This window comes from Myodes glareolus, chromosome X, assembly GCF_982192425.1.
Source record: "Myodes glareolus chromosome X, mMyoGla1.1, whole genome shotgun sequence".
In the NCBI taxonomy this organism is placed as follows: Eukaryota; Metazoa; Chordata; class Mammalia; order Rodentia; family Cricetidae; genus Myodes; species Myodes glareolus.
This window is the reverse complement of record NC_142053.1, coordinates 18,182,356-18,206,111: the sequence shown is the minus strand read 5'-3', so window position 1 is coordinate 18,206,111 and position 23,756 is coordinate 18,182,356. Positions and strand designations below refer to the sequence as shown.

The following is a 23,756-nucleotide window of genomic DNA, read 5'->3' as shown; positions in this document are numbered from 1 at the left end:
TGATTGGGAGACTTTGTGTCACTTTGGAGGTCACATGTAGGAACAGAGCATATGTAGCCATATGTAGCGGTCTGACTTTGAAAGGCCAGTGAAGGGGCCAGCAGGATGGGTCAGAAGCAAAGGTGCCTGCTGGAGAGACTGACAATATGAGTTCAGTCTGGACACTGAATGGGGAGGAGAGAGAACACATTCTCCAGAGTTGTTCTCTCATTCCACCTCCACACATGTGAATGGGCATGCTCGCTCACTCATGGATACATATATACGGGCACACAATAAAAAATAAACATGCATGTGTACATGTATATGTTCACAGTAAAAAATAAATAAATCTGGTTTTAAAAAGAGGAAACACCAATGAAACCAAGAGATTTGGGGTAAGATAAGAAATAAGAAGTGGGCAGGTAGGGAAGCCAAGTGTTTCCATATGACATCATAGGATGTAAGCTCCCACAACTTTCTTTCTTTCTCTAATTAAAAATACTTGAGGGAGAAAACTGAGACAGGAAAATTGACACAAGATGAGGGCCAATCTTGGCTATGTAATGAGTCTGTACCTCAAAACTAAACAAAAGTAAAATAAGACTACTTTGAAACAGATGCTTTAGCTCGGCATAAAAAACACTGAGCAATGATACGTTAGAGACCTAGCTTTGTTTTCCTAATTTCACTCGCTATACACTTAGTATTAGATATCCAAGACATCTAGAAGAAAATATTTTTAAAACTAATTAAAATTAAGATCAAGCTACTATCTAGTCAATAAATACCATCTGAGCACCTAATATATATCAAGAATTAACTGTAGAAGTTTGAAGGAGAAACGACCCCCTATTGATTTCAGGCATCTGAACACTTGATCTCCAGTTGATAGAACTATTTGGGGATATTTAGGATGCCTGGCCTCGTTGGAAGAGGTATGTTACTGGAGATCAGCTTTCAGAGTTGAAAAGACTGGCAACATTTCTAGCTTACTAATTCTGTTTCATGCTTGCGGTTCAAAATGTGCGTTCTCAGCTTTCTACAGCAGCTGCCGCACCTGCCTGCTGTCGTGCCTCCCTGTATGGTAGATTCTTATCCCGTGAGCCTAAATAAACCCTTTCTCCTGTAAGTTGCCTGGGTTTTGGTGTTTTATCACAGCAACAGAACAATAGCAAATACGCTAATTTACTACTTTCTTGTAAGATAAGTAAAGGGATACTATGTGAGATCTGGTAAATGGACTGGTGAGATGGCTTAGGCGGTGAGGTTCCTTACCTGAAGCTCTGAGTCTGGATCCCTGGCGCTGGCATAAAAACCCAGCACATTTCTATTGCCACAGAGCTGGAGAGTACGAGACAGGCACATCCTTGGGATGTACCGGCTAGACAGTCTAGCAGAATTGATGAGTTCCAGGTACAGGGAGAGCTCATGTCTGAAGAAAAAGGTAGAAGCCTGCAGAGATGGCTCAGTGGTTAGAAGCACTTGCTGCTGCTCTTCCAGCAGACGCGAGTTCAACACCTAGCACCCACATCAGCTCCAGGGTAACTTCAGCTCCAGGGACTCTGATGCCTTCTTGCCTGCTTGAGCATCGACACACACATGGCATACACTCACAGATACACGTCCATATGCATAAACATAAATATTTAAAAATAATAATTGAGGAAGACACCTAATATTGACTTCTGGCCTCCTCAGATATGTGTACCCACATGCACAGGTGCATACTACATACATACACATAAAAAATTAGGAAATAAAGATGTCAACCCCATATACACTAACTTCCATTTCTTTTCTCTCTCTCTCTCTCTCTCTCTCTCTCTCTCTCTCTCTCTCTCTCTCTTTCTCTCGCTTAGTGTTCCATGTATCTGAGGCTGGCTTTGAACTCCTGATTACATCCCTAGTACTGGGATTCTATGTGTGTATCATCAAGTTTTCCATTCTGTTGTCTTCCCTTGAAGGTAAAATTTTAAATATATATAATGCATTCCCAGGTACCACCCTGCCTTCTGAGAATGCAAACAGATTAGGTTACAATGTCTCTTAGAAGTGTCAGAGAAGCTACAGCTACAAAATCTCACCAGCATGAATGCCTTAATAAAACATGAACAAGATGACACCAGTACGCATGCTAACAAGAAACAGAGAAATGGAGCCTAGAACCTAGATAAAGAGCTGTAGGCAATAAAGAATACTGAAAAAGGGAAAAAATAGTCTTATGAAAAATCATATGTATATGATTCTACATATAAATAATGTTACACAGACTTAGATGCGGGATTTATAACTAGGAGTGTAAAGAAAGAGGTCTTGAACTTGAGAGAGAGCAAGGCTAATGCTTTGCAAGGATTGGAGGGGGGAAAATGAAGGGGAAGATGCTGTAATTGTTTTTTAATCTCAAAAATAATAAATTAAAAGAAAATGCTTATTTACAGTATATTTCATCAAAAGTTGTTCGATTTTATTTTTAATTAATTTATTTTATATGTGTGAGTTTCTGGCTGTATGTATATCTGTGTGTCATGTGCATGTCTTGTGCCCATAGAGTCCAGGAGAAGCATTGGATCCCCTTAGACTGGAGTTACATCCTGGCTGGGAGCTGCCGTATGAGTGCTGGGAATTAAACTTGGGTCCTCTGGAAGACCAGCCAGAGCTCTTACCCACTGAGTAAGAGCTTACCCATCTTACCCATCTCTCCAGCTTTCTCGAATTTAATTTCTGAGATGGGGTCTTGCTGTATGGCTAAGGTGTACCTGGAAAGCGGGATGCAGTGCAAGGCGGTCTCAAACTTGTGGCCCTCCTACCTCAGCTCCTTACTGTTGGGCTTATGAGCGTGTGCAGGCTTTCGATTGATTTTGTTAGTCAAATGCATTGTTCTTTGGATTTGCATGTATGTCTCTACAGTTACTGAGCAGATAACCTCCCTTCACCAATGTCTCTGCAGTTATTGAGCAGATAACCTCCCTTCACTATAGAGATCTCGCTTTGAAGAATACACAAATTATAAGAAAAAAATTTTCTTAGTATTTAGGCCTGCTTCACAGACACAGCTCCTCATAAAAGATGGTGGGAACTTGACACCTTAAAGCTGCCTCTTAAAATAAAGTCAACACTTCCAAGACGTAGAAGAATGTCTTCTTGTTGTGTCTAGGGCGGGAGCAGTCCTTAATAAGGCTTTTAGTTGCCACTTTGCAAGCTGCCGCACTCTGTCTCACCTTGATTTAATTCCTCCTTCTCCCTCTCGTCCTATTCAATCCGTCAACTGACATGTCTGATCTCTGTAATAATATTCAAGTCCCTAAGAATGAATAAAACTGGGATTTTACTCTATTTGTCTAAGCGGAACTTAATTAGGAAGGTAAATCTTCTGCCAGAAGCCAAACAGAAATGATGTGTGACTAGTTACTCTCGGGAGTTGTCAGTACACTCCAAAGGCCATCTTCGGAGACCCGCGTCTCTAAGCCAAGCACGGTGCTGCCAGCCTGTAACCTCAGCACTTGTGAGGCGAGGGCAGGAAGATCCTGAGGGTTTAAGGTCATCTTCAGCTATGTAGTGAGAGAAAGTTTGAGGCCAGCCTGGACTATGTAAAACTCTGTCATAAAAACACACAGAAAGATCCTTATCTCCAAATCTCCAAACCACACAGCTCTGGCCAGGGTGGGACAATTACCTGTTCTAAAATACTGGTAAGCAAGGGCCTCAAGGGGCCAGTGTGTGGCTTCAGACTTCTCTCATCTGCAATTCAAGAAGCACAGCCTAGGACAGCAGGAACGGCGGCTGTGCAAGGCTGACTTCTGAGCTCAATCCCTCAACCCAGCTGGTGAAAGGAAAGAGCTGACTCCTGAGAGTTGTCCTCTGACCTCCAAATGTGTGCCAGGGGTACTCCTGCACCCACATTCCCAGACACACACACACACACACACACACACACACACACACACACACACACAGAGGGAGAGAGAGACAGACAGACACAGAAAGACAGAGACATAGAGAGTAATGAATAGTAATCCTAGCACTGGGGAGTCAGAGGCAGGAGGATCCTAAATTGAGGCCAGCCATGACTACATGGTAACACTCTGTCTGCAGGGGATAAACACCCGAGAGAAGAAGCATCATACTTGTAATTCTTGTCCTTGGGAAGGAAAAGCAGGAGGACCACTGCAAGTACAATGCTACCCTGGGTCAGATGTGAAGTTCTAATCCAGCAGGAGCTTCATAGTGAAACCGTGTCTCAAGAAAGCAAGCACAGCAGTATGATTTTTTGACTTCTCCTAAATCCAGTGGCATCACCAACGATGGCATGTGCCTTATGCAGTGTGGCCAACCCAGCACAAATTCATCCACTTATCTTAAGGAGCGCCTCACCAATGCACGTGACCAAGTTAGAATGAACTGGAGTTGAGGATAGCAGAGCGAGGCTGCATGGTTTAAATAAAGAGGCACATTGTACTCAGTTGCCCTCAGAAACAGCCTGGATTAGAGTCAGCATTAAAAGCAAATTAGAGTGAGTGAGATTTAAAATGAGAGAATTTACATTTCCAGTCGGGAAGATTGCAGTGATACAATTTACTAACAAAATGCATTCCTTTTCATAGAGCGGGTTCATACAACTCAACTCAGAAACAATGGGCTCCCGTTTTAGAAATTACATACTCTATTTTTTTTAAAAAAAATAGAGGCCATTGATTCTGATCCCCCAACTGTGCTCAATTCAACAGGTTTATTACTTCCTTCCTGTGTGCAAGGGGGAATTGCTTTATAGTCTCCACCAAAAACAAAAGATCATTCATTGAATTGTTTAACTTAACTGAAACAATAAGTGAGCATCTTTCTCTAGGTTGGGTATTACACATTTTACATTTGTGGTATTTTAATGTCACAATAAATACGTTCATGTAGAAACACACATGAACTAAACCCCTTTCATAGAGACAAACACTAGAAACTGAAACTATTCTTTCCTTATATTTGCTTAGTTGGTGTACAGACTAGAAAACAATGGACAGCTTTCCTGAGTTCTCTGCTCTAACAAGACTCTATCCAAGCTGTTTCTATTTTTAGAGCACAAAATGGTGACTACAGAAGTTACTGGGGTTAACAACTAAAGAATCCAGTTTCCTCTTTACAACTGGATCCTCAAGTACATTTCTAGTCTTGCCTTGCTATAAAGGAAACCATATGCAAATTGTTCTATCAGCAAAAAAATAATTGGATAGGTATGATGGCACAGACCTTTAACCCAAGCACTTGAGAGGCAGAGGCAGAGACAGGTGGATTTCCATGAGCTCAGAGCCAGACTGTTCGATATAGTGACTTCCAGGACAGACGAAAGTCTGGCTTAATAGATTCACAGCTTGGGTATGCGCTCAGAACAACTGCAGGACCAGGGCAGAGAAAGAGGGAGAGCTGCTGCAAGCCATTTTGAAAACTTGGACGATGCTCTGTGTATTGTCTGAAACTCCAGTTAAGTATTCCAATCTGTGTTCCATGGGTTACAATGAGCTACAGTGTCAATGAAATATGAACTGTCTTCCTCTAATCTCCCAAAGCAAATATGTTCTATAACTTATTTTAAGCACATTGCATCCTACCCCAAACTTCAGTGATTGTCCTCAATGAGAATTTCAATTGCAGGGGGAAAGACCCTTCAAGTAGGAAAGACACTGACAATACTGAATAGGTTCCTCTTTGCAGTGAATCATGGGAACTAGAGCCAAGCCTGCCATCACTATTCATCTATAAAGCCCAGAAACATTCAACTTTGTTTTGCTTTCTGGAAAAGGCCTGTGTTAAGTATTCCAAACTATGCAAGGTTTTCACCTTTGGCTTTGCTCTTTAAGATGGTTTTCCAAAACCAGGCAGTCTCTGCCAAATAGAACATGGAGGTAAGATGTAAGATGGCTGGATGTTTTTGTTTCCCATTCAAATTTCATCCATGTCTAACTTTCCAGCATAGCTAATATAAAAGCACAGAACTCTGAGAGAGCCCACAGTTAATGCTCGCTCTACATCTAATCTGTTTAAATGTTACAATTTCAAGGGATCATCCAGCTCACTTATCAAATAGGATTATTTCAACATAACCAAGGGAGCTGCTGTTTTCATAATGCAGAACGACTTATGAATAAGTCTACTAGAAGACATCAAAATTCCAATTAGAAATGAGCTTTCAGTTCTGGGGGTAAAGCTCATTTTGTAGAGTGCTTTCCTCGAATGCACAAAGCCCTGGGCTCAATGCTCAGCACCACATAAAATAGGCCTGGTGGCATGCACCTATAATCCCAGCACTCAGCAGGAAGATTGGGAGTTCAAGGTCATCCACTGCTATGTAGAGTCTTTGAGGGCAATACATGAGACCCCCTTGAAAGAAAGAAAAGAAGAGAAAGAAGAGGAGAGGAGAGGAAAGGAAAGGAAAAAGGAAGGGAGAGAGAAAAGGAGCTAGCATTCATTGAGTCTATACTTGGTGCCAACTGCGTTTCTTGCTGTCTGTCACTAACATCAAGGGTAACATATACTTCATCAGAGATCCTGTATACCCACTACCACATGAAAGACTGTCATATCCATATTAAGTAGCCAACTCAGGTCAGACTAAGTGCAAAGCTAGGCTGAAGCTCTTCACTCTTAATCACTGTGCTACTATACCATTTACACACACACACACACACACACACACACACACACACACACACACACACACGAACTTGCTCGTACAGGGGACAGTGGGATGAATAAGAATGTCTGAAGCAGGAAACAAATGCAGACCAGGACAGGGCAAGAAGTAAATTCTAGTCACCACGTCCCACATAGAGTATGCCTGGCCTCCCACTGAAAACTTCGGTGTTTAGGGGTCTGATTTATATAGTTTTTCTCCCTTTTGCTGGTGTACCATTGATTTCATTTTTCTGTGCTTTGTATACACACACACACGCACACACACGCACACACATTTTTTGCCATCTCCATCATCTCTAACCTGCAGCAGGCCCTTTTTTCCCTTTACCCCAGACGGCTATGCAGGCACTGTGTCCCAGTTTGCCAAGGGCTTCCACATACCTTCCCTTGCCTCACCTCATCCACCACTTCTCATCCGTTTGGGGTGAGCAGCCAGGTTACCCTTAATGCTTACATGCTTAGCTAAGTAAAAGTGATTTGTCTCTGAGTGGGAGACTGAGGCAATCTCCTAGGAACAAAGCGTGTAAGTCTCAGTGCAGAAATGGATTACCTCCTTCGGAATCAAGGACTCCCCTGACTATTCAGCCATTCCACGGGACAATAATTTAGTTAGTGGATTTTAGTGAGCACCTGTAATGAACATTGCTCCATCCCAAGGACTAGAATCTGCTAGGAACCTTGCTACATTCCAAGGACTTGGATCTGCTAGGAACCTTGCTCCATCCCAAGGACTACAGTTACAAGGATGAAGAATCTTTGGTCTCTGACTTAAGGACTTTCAAGACATGCCAACAGATATATTAAAACATAACCACAGTGAGTACTGACAATTTCCCTCTAACCTCCATATATATGCAATGACAGTTGTGCGTGTACATACACGCTAATAATCACAACAATAATAAACAAAGTAGAAAGTATAAAATAGTGTGTAAGGGATGATGGGGAAATATGTATAAATTACCTAACTCAGCAGTTCCCTCTCCTCCTGTCTCTGCCTCTTCCTCTCTGGAGTCCAGGCTTGGCCGAAACTCACTGTGTAGCCAGGCTTCCCTCCAACTCAACAATCCTTGTGCTCCAGCCTCCAAAGTGCTGGAACGACAGACTCCACTTGGTTTAATATTTCGTTCTTTATGGTCTCAGCCAGGTAGCAAAGCTTTGACGTGGCTAGATAGGTAAAATGTGGAGAAACTAGAGGAGAGCTTCTCACCCCTAGACGCATGCCAGAACTGCTTGCATAGTTTTTAAAACACATTTTCTAAAAGCTTGGTCCCTTCAATCACCTTTCTGGAGGAACTTCTTATAACAAAATCTATACGTACCCTATGACCGGGCAACTCTATTACTATACATAAATTCAAAAGAAATGTTCTTCAGGGGATACCCACAAGAACATTCCTATAAAAATTGTTCATTGCAGAAACAACGCAACACACACACCAACTGAAAACTGTTTAAATGTCCATCAGTGAGTGAATAAGATAGACAAAATTTGGCTATCTATACAATGGACTACTACTATTCAGCAATAAACAATAGTTAAATAGCTAGGTGGTGGCGGCACATGCCTTAATCCCAACACTCAGGAGGCAGAGACAGGCCGATCTCTGAGTTCGAGACCAGCCTGGTCTACAAGAGCTAGTTCCAGGACAGATCCCCCAAACTACGGAGAAACCCTGTCTTGAAAAACTAACAAAAAAAAAGTTAAATAGTAGTACCTACAACATACTAGTTCAAATATAATGCTTAGTGGAAGACATTTTATGAAAACAACACACTTTACCACTCAAACTCATTACCAAACAAGAAAAAAAGCACAATCTATTCTCCTTGTGGAGTCAAGTGGTGGTGCTCCTTGGCGAGCGATCATGCCTGGAAAGGCACACAAGAGTTTTGAAGCTATTGATAATGTTCTAATAAGCCTAAGTTCCCTAAGACAAGTGGAGATTATAGGGGTGTCGTTTGTGAAAACTCATCAGCACAAACAACTAGAATGTTTTCAAGCTTTTAAAATTCTCACCAAACTGACTTAAACATTTAAAAACACCAATGCAAAGGCCTCGTTGCACGACAATCAAGTCAGAAGCTTTGGGCAATAAGATTCTATCACTGTGGTTTTGAATGTACCCCCAGATGCTTCTAATGTATGGTCATGTCTGAAAACCAAGGATCTGAAAACGGCTCCCTGATGGCTCGTGACAGAGGAAACGAGGTCTAGCTGAGTATTCTGTATCTGTGTTGTATCGCCAGGATGAAGCACATGTATGGCTCTTCTCCAAACCTCAGTGTCCACCACTGTGTAGTGGGTGCAATGTCACCTACCTCTCAGGGTTATTGTGAGGATTAAATTAGATAATATACTTGAAGCAGCCAGCCCAAGGTGCAGGAGAAATGGCATTCAGTTACTTTTCTTCCTTTGCATACAACCCCCTGACAACAGTGATGGACAAATGCATTGCTGTAAGTAAACCAAACACATGCCCTCTCAGTTTGCCTCCTGAAGAAGTTTCTAGAGACCAAAACAATCCTCTATGAATGCTTTCAAATGAGGATTGGAAATTTCTAGGTTCCAATCCCTGCTCCCTCTAGTCATCCCTTGCTATCCTAGAGTAGGACTAGAAAAGAGGAAGATCAGAGGGGTACAAACAAATTCCAGACCCTGCCCTCACCCCTAATTACAGAGTGGACTATGCAAGCAAAAGAGGCCAAAGTGAGATCTAGCAAATGAACAATTGGTTCAGAGGCCATGGACCACCCAGACAATGTTCCAAATGAAACACTTTTGTACAAAGTGTCACCTTTTAGCGAAAACAAACAGCAAAATCTGGACAGGAAGCAGAAGCAGAGTGAGCCTCTTGAGTCTGCAGCTAGAAGCGCATGACTTGGCCAAACTTTTCTGTTTCTTTGATAATCGAAAGCAATGTCTGTTTACAAATGCCCTTTATAAGGATATGGTGAGTTGGAGTTCGAATAACTGGAAAGCATTCCAAAAAAGAAAAAAGAAAAGGGAAAGAAAGTTAAGCACCATAGAAATGCAAGGTGAGATTATTAGCTGGTCATTTATTGTATTCAAAACTTCAGTCGTCCTTCAGCAAGTCACATGGAACACAGCCCCTCTCTTGTTTCAATAGCTCCAAGCATACCCTGGGCCACATGGGCCTGGAGTTTGCTTATGTAAGAAGGGACTGCAGCATTGCCTGGCATGTAGCATAATATTTTGCTTAAGAGAAATCTGCTGAAGTCCAAGGGCAGGCCCGGGCCTTACATTTTTGGACAGAGGTACTCTCAGTGGTGGAACACTGAACTGTGGCTGGAGCAAATGATGTCATCGGAGATCCTCTTACCATGGTCAATGTCAAAATTAAGATAGGAAGTTCAAGGACAAACGGGATTTTTTTCCAGGCAAATATAAGAAAGAAAAGCAGCCTATACCTCAAAATCTTGCCTTTAAAATCAATACCTTAACAACTTAAACACCGAGATTCATCCTGTTCTACATGGCTGTTTTGGTTCATGGGAAGCTTTTACCGAAAAATGTAGTTTCATAGCAAAATATATTCTTCGAGTATATTTTTACTCCCACTACACATTAAGAAAAGAAGGAAAAAATGATGTGAGTCACTCCTACATCCAAAAACAATAACAAAGCCAAACTAAAAATGTAAGGTATTGAGAAGACAGATATTTGAGACAGAGATGAACTTGAGAGCTCTCTACTCTAGAACTAAGAAATGAAATAGCTGGGATACCTGTTGGGTCCTTCAATGACTGGAAAAATGAAAACTCGCAATCAACTACAGCTACTTTGGAATACCAGGCAGAGTCCATCCGAAAACCACTTCTGTGACAGACCTGTGTCAAACATTCCCCAATGCATGGATTGCTCCAGCCAGGGAGAGCATCAAATTAATATCAAAAAAACAGTACCGTTCTCTCTTTGCTCTGGTTCAAAGGAGGAGAGAAGACAGAATCCGGACTGCTACAAACCTTGCGGCCGAAGCTGGACAACACACCCCTAAGTTTGGCGCGTCCTTACCCTGTGTCCTGGCTTCCGCCCCGGCTCTGGGTACCCAGGGGCTCGGTGCACCAAGGAGAGGCCCTGGCAGAGAACAGACCGGCGGCGGCTGGGGCTGCAGACCTAGGCGGTCAATCCTGGAGGAAGGGCGGCTCCTCCTCTGGCTACCCCAGCCCCCCAGCACCAAGTCCTCAACATTCCCCTCCCCCTGACCCCTTGCCCCCCAGGCAAGTCACCTGGCTTGGTTCGCTTGTCCTCCTGCTGCTCGCTCCCTCCAACCTCCTCCTTGGAAGTGGCTCGCCCTTCCGAGTCACGGGGCCGCCGAGCGCCGCCAGCCTGTGCCAAGGCTGCGGGAAGCGCAGTCCCCAGATGGAGCTGGGACCCTGCCCCGCACGGCTGCCACCAGGACGAAACTGGAGAGCCTGCTGGTATGGCCGGCAGGGAGGGGCGCCTGCAACTTTGCTCCTGGACGCGTGATGAGGGGGCGCCCGTCTCCAAACTCCTTGCCGAGCTTCCGAGCTTCCCAGGGAAAGGATTTTGTGTATTTATGTATTTATTTATTTATTTTAATGAAGAGGGAAGTCAGATTCTTGCCCTCAAGTTCTCTCTCTAGAGCTCGGATCGCGGGCTGCGGGAGGCGTGCCCCTGTGGGGTGGCCACAGGAGGGGAGCGGGTGGCCTGTGGGAGCCTGGCCGCAGGGTTTCTCCAGACCCAGTTCTGCTGCCTGGAGCCAGAACCCGGGAGGGAGAGAAGCCTGGAGAGACCGGGCCAGCAGCGGGGAAGCGATGACCCGGACCTGGATCGCAGAAGTAGGAACTGGAAGTGACAGCGGCGCAGGGCAGAGCAGCAGCAGCAACAGCAGCAGCAGTGGTGGTGGCTGTGGTGGCAGCAGTCTCAACACCCCAGTAGCCAGGGAAGGAGCAAAAGCCGCGGTGTGAGGGCTGCAGCTACACTGCGCATGCTGCTGCCACCCAGTTCCCAAGATCAGGGCTACCGGGGCTTGGGGTCATTGCCAAAACCCCCCGGCTGGGAATGCTGGAGTCAAGGACTAGCCATTCGTAGTTAGTGGACGACTTTCCTTCCTCATCCCAGGGATGTAACTTGGGACTTGTGATTTGCATGGTGACCCACCGAGACATCCTCCCACCTTTTCCTTTAAGCAGAGAAGCACTTAGTGCTCCTTCACACCCATCTCTTCCCAGAGCAGACCCCCAAATCTGAAGACAGACTTTTCAAAGAAACACATGCTAGGCAAGTGGTCTACCCCTGAACTCCTTCTAAGTTTAGAGATGGGGCCTCATCTCTAACCCAGAATGAACCAGAACTCACATCCTCCTGCCTCAGCCTATGGAGTAGTTGAGATGAGCGCTACAGTGTCCATCTTGGAGCTCAGTTTGTATAGAAAGGTAGCATAGCCAGTAACAGATTAGGTCAGCCGAAGCAGTGGAACTCTATTAGGACTGCCACATTGGCTCAACTAGTAAAGAAGAAAAGGTGCCGAACCCCTTTTTAGTCTTCCTACTAGTCAAATTGAGTGGAAGCTTTGCCCTGTGGAAACGGACAGAAAAGGGCCAAACCATGACCCATTCTCTAATTTCTAAGCAGGCTTCCTCACTGGGTGTGGTGGTGCATGCCTTTAATCCCAATGCTCTCAGGAGGCAGAGTCAGTTGGATCTCTGTGAGTTCAAGGCCAGCCTGGTCTTCATAGTAAGTTCCAGGCCAACTAGGGCTACATAGTGAGAGAGGCCTAGAGAGAGGAAGTCTGAGTTCACACAAGTAACCCTGCCAGGACTTGAAGAAGTTCTTTGCGTCATTAGTTAGGGGTGTGGCCTATTTCTACTTTCCTAGAGCAAGAACATGGCAGATTTCCTTTTAACTCATGAGCGTTGGTAAAGCTACCTTACTTCTAGGACTGCTTCCCTGCAGAACAGTCCCTGGGAAGGGGCCATCCCACAAGCCTCACTTTAGGGACAGCACCCATGCTGCTATGGTGACAAGGCAGATGGAGTGACTCAGGAAGTCAGGAGGGAACAAGGGAGTGGGGCAGAGAAAAGCCAGACTGCTACCAGCTGATATTGGAAGGATGGAAGGAAGGAAAGAAGGGGAGAGAGAGAGAGAAGGAAAGAGGGGGGGCTATTTGAATCACATATTCATTCAATAACCCTTCATGAACAAAGCTTTTTTTTTCTTTTTCTTTTTCTTTCTTTCTTTCTTTTTTTTAAACAAAGTAAGTTGGGTACAGAAGCAGAGGACATGTCTATTTCTGCAAAATGGAGATGGGAAAATGTCCTAGGCAGGGCACCATGGTAGAAGATGATGGAGGAAAAGTATCAACTGGGAATAAAGGAAAAGTCCCCGGGCTAGAGGTGCCACAGACCAGTATTCACATGGCCATTGTCAAGCAGTACAGCCAGAAAAGTACCAATCAGGCCACTCTAAAATGATCAGCCCCTGTTCACGTTGTTGAGTGACTTCCTGGTTTCATTACTGACTTTACCTAAAAATAAGGATCATTTTCATATGCTCTGTATAGTTTTGACTTGACTGAACATCCTCTCTGCCTTGTCCATCCTTTGAGAAAATAAAAAAGATGGATTTAGTTTACAAAGAAGCAATAGAAATGAACGATAAAGGAGTGGCAATATGTCCAAATTCATTTGGGATTGTGAGATACAAATTATAGCAAAAAAGAAATACTATTTCATCCATCACTTTGGCAAACTTTAAGATAAATAATGTGCACCGTTGACAGGGACATGAGGAAGAAAACACTTCCAATGCTTTTGGTAGAAATGTAAGTTGGTAGAGCATTTTTGTAGGAGAATTTGACATTATCTATTAAATCTGACACAGTAATTCATTTCTATGATGAAAGATTCTCCAAGAATAATCACAAATGCACACAAAATTCTATGTACATACACAACATAACTCACTGGGATTTATCACAGGAATGAAAGATTGATTCAATATGTGAGTATCAATCAATGTAATGTATCACTATTGTAAAGAGCCTAAATTAATGAGCAGCTCCACAGAAGCATAAAATGCACAAAGGAAACTGGGGTAGGAATGGTGCCTCAGTTGGTAAAATGCCACACAAGCATGAGGAACTGGGTTCAAACAGCCAGAACTTATGTAAAGTCAGACACAACAGCACACGACTGTAATCTTAGTGCTCCTAAGGCAAGACGGGCAGTGAAGGCAGAAGAATCCCCAGAAACTCCTTGTAAGGTTGGCCTGCAGTATGCAGCATTGAACATTAAAGAGACTCAAAATAACAAGGGGTAGGCAAGGTACATCATCCAAGGTTTTCCTCTGACCTCCATATGAAAATCTCGACTCACATACACAAATATGCTCGCAACATAGCATACACATAGGAGGCATATAAATGTAGCTGAGGATGACCCTGAACTCAGAGCCTCCTACCACCACTTCCCTAGGCCAACTGATCCAGAGTCTGGATCATCATCTTTTATAATAATAAAAAAAAACTTGACAAACTAGTATTATAAGGACATTTCCTCAATACTAAAGTTCATTTATAAGAAATAACGCAGCTGAAAAAAAAGAATACACAGCTAACATTGTACCTACTGGTGAAAGACTAACACCTCTGTAAGATAAAAAGCAAGACAAGACACTTGTTTCTACCACTTCTACTCAATACGTACTAGAGGTTATAGCCTGATAAAGTAGCACAGACAAGAAAGAAGCACAAATATCACCATTTATAGAAGACATAAGCTTGTATATCAGAAATCATACGAAATCCAGCAAGAAACTATTAGAACTTGAAAACAAAATGTGAAAAGTTGAAAGATTAAAAAAAAAAACATTGAAAGTTAATTGTATTTCTATGCACTAGCAAGAAATATTCCAAAGCCAATTAAGAAGACAATAGACAATTCTGAGCGGGGTGTGGGGGTACACAGAGGGGGAACAGAAAGACCAGTGTTCAAGGTCATTCATTCTCAACTATTGTGGGTTTGAGGCCAGCCTGAGCTATGTGAGACCACGTCTCAAAAAAGAGCAGAGAAGAAAAGAAATGAAACTCAAAAAGTGATGTGTGTGTGTGTGCGCGTGCGTGTGTGCGTGCGTGTGTGCTGGAGAGATGAGTCAGAAGTTAGGAGCACTTCCTGCTCTTGCAGAGGACCTGGGTTTAGTTCCTAACATCCAAATCAAGTAGCTCACAACCACATATAACTACTCTAGTTCCAGGGGTTCCAATGTCCTTTTCGGGGCTCTGCAGACACCAATATGCATGTGGTATACATACAGAGAGGCAGGTCAGTGCACGCGCGCGCGCGCACACACACACACACACACACACACACACACACACAATTGGATTTCAGATAGGGTCTCACTATGTAGCAGTCACTGATCTGAAACTCACAGGGCTCTAACTCCCTCTGCCTTCTAAATGTGGGATTAAAGGTGCATACCACCATGATGGCACAACTAATTTTTTTTAAAATAAATTCCAGTATCTAAATTAGTATCTAAAAGTGTATCCCCATACTTAGAGGAAGTGGCAGAAGGTTCAGGAGTTCAGAGTTAGCCTTAGCTACATAACTACATAATTTAAGGTTGGCCTAGGTTGCTTGAGACCTTATTTTGAATTTAAAAAAATGTATGAAATACTTGGGGCAAAAAAAAAAATGAACCAAAGTGGTATAAGTCACATATGCTAAAAGCCATAAAAACAAAATAGAAATGAAAGAAGATGTAAGTGCATGGAGAGATAACCATGTTCACAGATTCAAAGACTTGGTTACTAAAGGAACACATTTCCTCAAAGTGATCTGTAAGTTCAACACAGTCTCTGTCAGGGCCTTAGCTGGCTATTTGTAAGAAATAGAGACAGACATGGTGGCACACACCTGTAATTCCAACAGTCAGGAGGCAGAGGCAGAAAGAAATATTTGTTGCAAGTTCAAGGCTAGCCTCCTCTACAATAGCAAGTTCCAGGCCAGCTGGGACTTTACAATGAAAGTCTGCCTCAAAAATAAATAAGTAGATAGATGAATGGATAGATACATAGATAGATAAATAGACAGACAGACAGACAGAGTGAATAAATAAATAGAAAAGAAAATACAGGCAGGAGATGATGTAAAACTCATGCGCACATTCAACATTTGGAGTATTCTGAAATTGTTTTGAAACTAAGAACAAATTGGAGGACTCATACTTTTTGATTTCAAAAGCTATTACAAAGCCACATTAATCAGCTAAAGGGAAGAAAAGTAGTCCTTTCAATAACAGGTAATTAGAAAACTGCATGTCCACATCCAGAAAAATCAACTTCGGGCCAGTGAAATGGTTCCGTGGGTGAAGTCCCTTGCTGCCAAGCCTGAGTTCAATCCCTAAAACTCACACAGTAGAAGGAAAGAACCTCCATTTGTGATAACATTCTTAGAGGAAAACACAACTATTTATGACCTTTGAGTGTACAAGTTTATCTCAGATGACTCTAAAAGTTAATGTTAAAAAACAAAAGATGAGAGTTGTCTAGATTGCTAGTGGGTGAAAATGTTTGGTGGGGAAGCATGATAATCTGAATTGGATGTCCAGAACCCAATGACTCAGTGGTTAAGAGCAGTGGTCTGTCTTGCAGAGGACCTGGATTCAAATTCCTACACCCACATGGTGGTTTATAACCCTCCGTAACTACAGTTCCAAGGGATCTGACACTTTCTTCTATATCCATGAGCATTAGGCATGCAAACGGTGCATAGACATACATGCAGAGAAACCACCCATACACAAGAAATACATTTTAATTAAAAAATAAAAGCCAGATGCCTCGGTGCACATCTGTAATTTCAGCACAGGGAGATGAGAAACAAAGAAGAGAAAACTGCTGGGAAGCTCTCAGGTGAGCTAGCCCAGAGGACACACCGCGACAGCAGAAATGACACTGATCCTGCCTCAATGAGGCAGAAGAAATAATTGCTGAAAGATGATCTCTGAACTCCACACGCACGCACGCGTGCACGCGCACACACACACACACACACACTGTGGCTGACACACACACACACACGCACACACACATGCACGCATACATGCACACCCAAAAATTAAAAAACAAATCTGACTTCATCAAAAAAATTTTTTAAAAAGTCTAAAAGGATAGCATGCAAGTTGGAGGGAGTTTTTGTTTCCCGGATTTCTCCATTGTTAGCTGTATGAACCACTAGAGTCCCTAAACTCCTAGATCCACAGTCAACAGAAGATGGAGGGCATCTGGAGAGGCCCAGTGATCACCAACCTATAATGTGGTCCCCACACCTGTGACCCCAATAGTCAGCCCCCACCTCCCTGACTCAGCGTTACAATCTTCCAAACTGACTGATTCAAACTGGCAGCCTTTCTTCAGATAAATGGTAGCAAATGATAGTGCGCTCTGGGAAACAGTCAAGCCCTCTTCTTGTCCTCTTGCTTTTCATACATTTAGAGCTTTATAAAGTTAACTCAGCTCCGCCAGACATGCTCTATGCCTCCCACTATTGCCAGAGATGGAGATCTCTCTCTCCCTCTCTCCTCTCTCTCCCTCCTTCCCTCCCTCCCTCCCTCCCTCCCTCCCTCCCTCCCTCCCTCCCTCTCTCTCTCTCTCTCTCTCTCTCTCTCTCTCTCTCTCTCTCTCTCTCTCCTTCTCTGTCTCTCCCCACCCCCCCCCCCGCCCGACCTTTGTGAATACTTTTGTACAGGTCTGTTTTTCAGCTGCCTGGAAGCTTGGGGACTGGATTGGCCACATACTTGGCTGCTCCTTGCCTTCCAGCTCAGCTTTCAGTCTCATTCCTTCTGGGGTGATTGTATGTGCCTTCCCTGAGGGCTCTGTGAGTGACTCAACGTGGCTCAGTTTTGTGCGTAAGAGTACAAAGAGCACTGAGTCACAAGGTATCAGTGGGCCCTAAGACTAGTGTTTAGACGCAATGATACGTTAAGAGCTGTAGACCCATCTTTCACTCGACCCTTAAAATAGTTCTCTGCAATGAAGCCCGTCACATCGAATGCTAACTTTAAAAAATAATTTTAAAATCTTCTGCAATCAGGCTGAAGAGATGGCTCAGCAGTTAAGAGCCCCGGCTGCTCTAATAGAGGACCCAGGTTCAATTCCCAGCATGCACGTGGCAGCTCCAATTCCAGGGGATCTGAAGGAAGGTTCTAACATATAGGGCTAGGGAGATGGCTCAGTGGGTAGAGTGCTTGCTACACAAACAAGAGGACCAACGTTCAGGTCCCCAGCCCTCATGTAAAAGCTGAGCATGTAAGCAGCTGCCATCATCCTGATGCGGTGCTGGGTGGGTGAGGGGCCTGTTGACCAGCCAGTTTATCCAAAGCAGCAAGCTGCAGTCCAATGAGAGATTTTATCTCAGAGAGAGAGAGAGAGAGAGAGAGAGAGAGAGAGAGAGAGAGAGAGAGAAGAGAGAGAGAGAACTTTCTAAAAATCAACTGTCCCAATAAGAGACCTAGACTGTTTCTAAATGGTTTAGGTAAACTGGAAAGAAATAGAAGACACAAACTTTGACCGCTGTTCTAACTTGTACACCACACAATGTACATACATTACAATATGCACTAAAGACACACACACACACACACACATACACATCTATGAAACTACAGAAGGAATAGGATAACCACAATGTTCATATCATGTCAGTGTGATACACTTTTTAGTAAAATTTCTACCCAAAGGGAATTAACATTTTCTGATTTTTTTTAAAAAAAGACTGTTTTTAAAGCATTCGTGATTAAAGGAATAATCTTTAGTTATCAGAAAGCCCCCAACAGTGGAGCACAGGAGGTGTCTCTGGATCACCCAGTATTCTTAGAACTGCAAAGAAGCGCACAGTACACCTTCTGGCAGCTTTAGTGCAGAAATCACTGACAACTTCACCATGTTTGTATTTGAAAAATCAAACAAGAAATGTCATGGTCTGTTCCACAGTAGATAGCATCCTATAATGATTACCACGTGCTCTAAATCCACATGGACCATGAACCTCAAGATGGCTGAGGGGTCTCTGGGAAGTAGAGAAGACTGGAAGAAGTTTGGGTCCCCAGTACCCATGTAAATAAGATTGGAATAAGATATTATGACACAGATGTATCTTTAGATTAGGCTTAGCTTCAAGAAAAAAATAACTTGTTTTGAGATGGTCTCGCATTGTAGCTCGGGCAGGCCTAGAACTTATCTCTGTAGACCAGGCTGGCCTGGAGCTCACAGAGATCTATCTACCTCTGCCTCTTGAGTGCTGGGATTAAAAGTGTGCGCCACCACACCCAACTAGGAAGGAAACAAAGTTGAACTGAGTCAAGGACTAGTAAAGATAACAATAATAGTAACAACGCTAATCAATAGCTACTGGAAGGATAATATGCCCCAGTATCTCTTCCCAGAGTTTTACATGTATTAATTCACTGAAATTTCATACCAATAACAATAGACAGGCAGATGCCACTGTTGTTCCTATTGTACCAGTGGAGAGGGCAAGGCACAGAAGCATAGTAAAATAACAGATTCCAAGGTCATAATGTCACTGGTGAGCACAAAATGAGATTTAAACCCAAGAAGTCTAGCACCAGGGTACATGTACAAACCCCTACCACTTGCCCACAGGTAAAGCTTGTTTACCTGTTGACCTGGCCCTGAGCTAAAGATAATACCCAAATTGTCTCACACATTTAGGACATTGGCTTTCTTAAATCTACATAATTAAGCAATATCTCACTTGACCCCGAAACAACATCATGAGGTAGTTAGTATTACGCCTATTTCACAGTCAAAGCCTTAGGAGAGGGCATGAAGGCGCAACTCCCTGCGCACATGCAGGAGGAGAATCCCATCCCTGCCCCACAGAAACAGCATGGAACACAAACGGTAACTTGGCACACACAGAAGTAATACAGTGTGTGCACGCATTAGGGTTCCTCATGCAATGTAGTTTAATGTGGCTTGGGGTTTTTCTATTGCTTTTTATTGAATCCAGGGCCTTGCGCATTGCAAGCAAGCCTCTACCACTGCTCTGCAGCTCCATCACTTGCACTGTTTAAATACGGTTTTGACTTGAAGGCCAGGTTCTTGTAGTTTTCCAAGGCCTCCCTCTGTTCTAAAGTGTTAATGGGAGTAAAAAGACCATTCTTTTTGTTTTCTCCTCAAGATCCTTCCTTCCTTCCTTCCTTCCTTCCTTCCTCCCTCCCTCCCTCCCTCCCTCCCTCCCTCCCTCTCCCTCTCTCTCTCTCTCTCTCTCTCTCTCTCTCTCTCTCTCTCTCTTTCTCTCTTCCTTTTTCTCCCTCCAAATCCTTCTGTTCCACTCTCCTTTAAATTCATGGCCTCTTTTTCGATTAATTGTTACTACATGTATATATGTATACACAGATACATATATATTCCTAAACATAACCTGCTCAGTCAGTATAATATTGCTTGTAAATATGCTTTCAGGGTTGCTCATTTGGCACTGGGCCATTTCTTTTTCTCTTTTTTCATTGCTGAGACCCTCTGCTGTAGCCAGTGACTCACGTTTCCCCCCATTAATAAGGAAGCACACCCACAAAAGCTTGCTCACCTGAAGAGAAGCTACATTCAAAAGTCATCATCTTTGCATTTTGTCATTTTTTATTCTTTCCTTTTTGCTTTTGTTCTTTCTTTCTTTCTTTTCTTTTTTTTTGCTGTTTTTGAGAAAGAGTTTCATGCAGCCCAGACTGGCCCCAAACTTAAATGTATAGCCAAAGATGACCTTGAACTTCTGGTCTTCCTGCCTTCACCACCTTAGTGTTGCAGACTATAGGTGTGTGCCACCAAGCCCAGTTAATGATTTTTGCTTTGTTTAAAGTCAGATTCTGAAAGACACACAGTAGCAATGCGCCCCTGGGGATCACTCGTCTCAACTCCGGTTTCTCTGAGGGGCTAGCTCTGTTTATCTTTGTGGCTACTGGCAGTGAAAATTAATCACATATTTCTTACAGGCATGTTTTATTAACAAAACAGAAAATTGAAAGGCAAGGCAGGTTAGCTTACTTCCACTTGAAGAGTTGCACATCCTTTCAGGAAGTCATTGATGTTGTTGATACAGTCGTCTTCAGTTTGGGGCTCCAGACAATACTAGAGAAAGAGTCAAGTGTTACTTAGAGATTGCTAAGCCATGACAAACGATCATCATCCTTTGTAGATAACTAGATAGGGTCGGCTTTTGAAGGCACAGGACAGCCCTGCTCTCCGTCCAGGAAGAGAATTAGCCACTGAAGGAAGTGATGCAAACGCCTAAACGGTTGGTTTTTGTTTCAAATGTCTGCAAGCTGTTTCTACTCAAACAGGTTTCCTCATACCTTCAAGTCAGTTGTGAGGATAGCAAAACGGAGAGACCAAGATATATTTATCATGTGTTAAATATATATATATATATTTAAATTTACTTCCTGCTTCCATTCAAGAAGGCCACCCTGATTACTTCCCTCTACTCCCCATAATCATTTGTTGATATTATATTTTATCATGTCACTCTGCCTCTTATCGCCAGCTTAATCCCCGTTTCTCAAGTTTAAGAAATTATAAGTAAACACTCATTCAATAAAAATAGAAATGATTCCAAAAGGCAAAAGAAGCCGTACTTACAGCCACATTGCACAACGACCTTGATAAAAGGAATCCTAAGAACTCCAGGGCCACAAAAGTGCCTACTTTAGAAGTCCTCCACTGTCATAGCATGGGCTTTTAACCTCAAAAATCTTGAAATTTTCTTGAGCAAAGTTTAGTTTCACTTTGAATGCTCACTGCATTCAATGCAACACCCTTGGGTTCTTGCTGGGTTTTGAGAGTTTTATGTAGCATTGACTTCTGTGAATAGAGTTCTTCAATGGCTCTTGTTGTAAAGAAACAAAGTCTTCATCAATTTTTAGACAAACTCTCAAGCACCAGAAAGATCTACTCCCAATTACTTCATTATTCCACAGACTCATGTACCTAAAGTTCAAAGCATGTCCGAAGTGCACAGGGAAGTTTAACATTCATCTCCACAACACAGCGAACTTGTGTAGGATAAGCGTGTCTGCCCATCCCGGACTGCCGGTGGTGTAACAGGTTTTTAGTAGGGTAACATTTGGGGGCCAACTCCTGAAGAATAACATATCATTTTCTGACCTTTTCAAAGCACAGGGACAGTAAGAAAGAATGCCTGGCTTTTAGAAAGATATTGAAGTAGGGGATTCCCATGACCGGGCAGTAGAAAAAAAATCTCAAGAATGATATTATTGCTGCTCCGTGGTAGTAAGCAGTCCCAAAGACACTGCAAAATGACCTTACCTTCTCCACCGAACCAGGCAGGAGTCTGTTGATGAGTTTGCACAACACCACCCCATTTTTCAGCGAGGACTTCAGGAACTCCTCTGGATCACAGATGGTCTTTTTGGGAGACTCTAAAACTCCCAAAGATATAAGCCATGTCACAACGCGTTCTTCTGGATTCATGACTGGGGCTCGTACTCTCTGAACAGCTCTCCGGGGCAGCTGCGAGGACTAAGCCACATCCGTGATTGCATCTGCTGCTGTCTTCCTTTTTATGAGCTCCCTTCTGGTGCTTGCAGGGCAAAGGTTTAAGGCAACTTTTCTTTAACTACAGTGGAACGTGGGATTTCTAAACCTCAGAGATCATACTCAAAGATATGGGAAGGGATGATAAGGAATGGACAGACTCCTGGGATAACATCGCTGGTTTTTTTTTTTTTTTCAAAACCTGCAAAACAAATTCTTTAGGCTTTTTTTTTTTTTTTTAAGGGAGGAACACACACTACGGCGAGAAGCTGTAGGAAAGGAAGTGAAGAGGATGCTGGGGAGGCAGAAAAGTCAGCAAGTGCTTGTGGAACCCAGAGTGAGCCAGCACTTCGGAGAAGCCTGGAAATGAGACGTGCATGGGGCAGACTAGGAAATACGGTCAATACAATCTAGCTCCAGTGAAAAATCTGGCTTCTGTCAGGCGGAAGATACCAACTGCCTCTTAGGTCAGACAGCTCTGAGCCTCGTGGGGAGCAGTGCTGGTAAAACAGAGCTCAAGGACTTAGGTGGGTTGAGAAAATTCCTCCCAGAAATGGCCGGATATCCTCAGACAATCTTACAGAAATTTTGTGTGTCACGATCATTCCTTCCTTACAAAACACGTGAAGTCACACGGTGACAACTTGCCAAGCAAATGAAGATTGTCCCTGCTGTCAGCCATCGCTGCGTATAAGCAGAAGCTGGAAGAATGGCATTTTACTTTGTAGCCAAAAAAGCTATGTTTAGGGAAATAGGCTAAGGATAACATCTGCCATCCTGTTTACTTGCATTCTTTAGCAATTCTTTTTCTGGACCTGGTTCCACTCCACAGTCCAGCTGCAGTACCCTTAGCACAGACTCAGACACAGTCACAGAAAATCAGCGAAATATGCTTGGAGCCAGAGCACTTGAGAACAAAAGAGCGCTTGTCCTCTGTCTACACTACAGACTGAAAAAGCCACTTTCTCCATCAACAAACGCTCTCCATTGAAAACGGTGACTTGAAAGCAAGCCTCAGTCATGAATCCAGAACTATTCAACTTTGCCTTACCATAAATTTATCTGTAGTATGACCAAGAGGGGCGCGTTATTCTCCAACATTTTTGGCACCAGGGAAAATAGTCATGTTATAGAGAAACTTCTGGCAAAATTTAAGTGCGTAGCTCTATGTCAGAGAGTTCGGGGCATTCATCAACAGGATCTCCCCTTACATATGGGAGGCAGCCAGTTAAGCATAGCAGTTTCCTGCTCAGCCTCACAGTCCTTTCTTGTCGCCCCTCCTCCTGCTTTTTGATGGTGACAGCGATAGGGATAACTAACTCCCTGTAGCTGAGGCTGGCTTGGAATTCTGGATCCTTCTTCCTTCATCTCCCAAGTGCTGGGGTAATAGGCATGTGGCACTCCACCCAGTTTACGGGGTGCTTGGGATTGATCCTAGGAGTCTGTGGGTGCTAGACAAGCACTCCACTAACTAAGCTATAGCCCCAGGCCAATTTAATAATTTTAGCATTCTCAGGCTATTTGGTTATA

The 23,756-nt window shown here is 43.4% G+C and overlaps 1 protein-coding gene across 6 annotated transcripts in view; it reads right to left on the bottom strand.

The window, feature by feature from the left end:
• Positions 1–22,298, bottom strand: part of Arhgef6 (Rac/Cdc42 guanine nucleotide exchange factor 6) — a 120,016-nt gene extending 97,718 nt beyond the window's left edge. The window contains exons 1-2 of one of the 6 annotated variants that reach the window (XM_048457518.3): positions 21,999–22,298; positions 20,718–20,801 (exon numbers count right to left, since the gene is read on the bottom strand). In XM_048457518.3, coding sequence (XP_048313475.1) covers positions 20,718–20,801; positions 21,999–22,163 — 249 coding nt within the window. In that variant the 5' untranslated portion in view covers positions 22,164–22,298. Of the gene's footprint in view, positions 1–10,699; positions 10,737–10,914; positions 11,081–20,717; positions 20,802–21,998 lie in introns of those variants that run through there. The other 5 variants (XM_048457519.3, XM_048457515.3, XM_048457516.3 and 2 more) reach the window with 5 other exon arrangements.
• Positions 22,299–23,756: the final 1,458 nt, after the last annotated feature.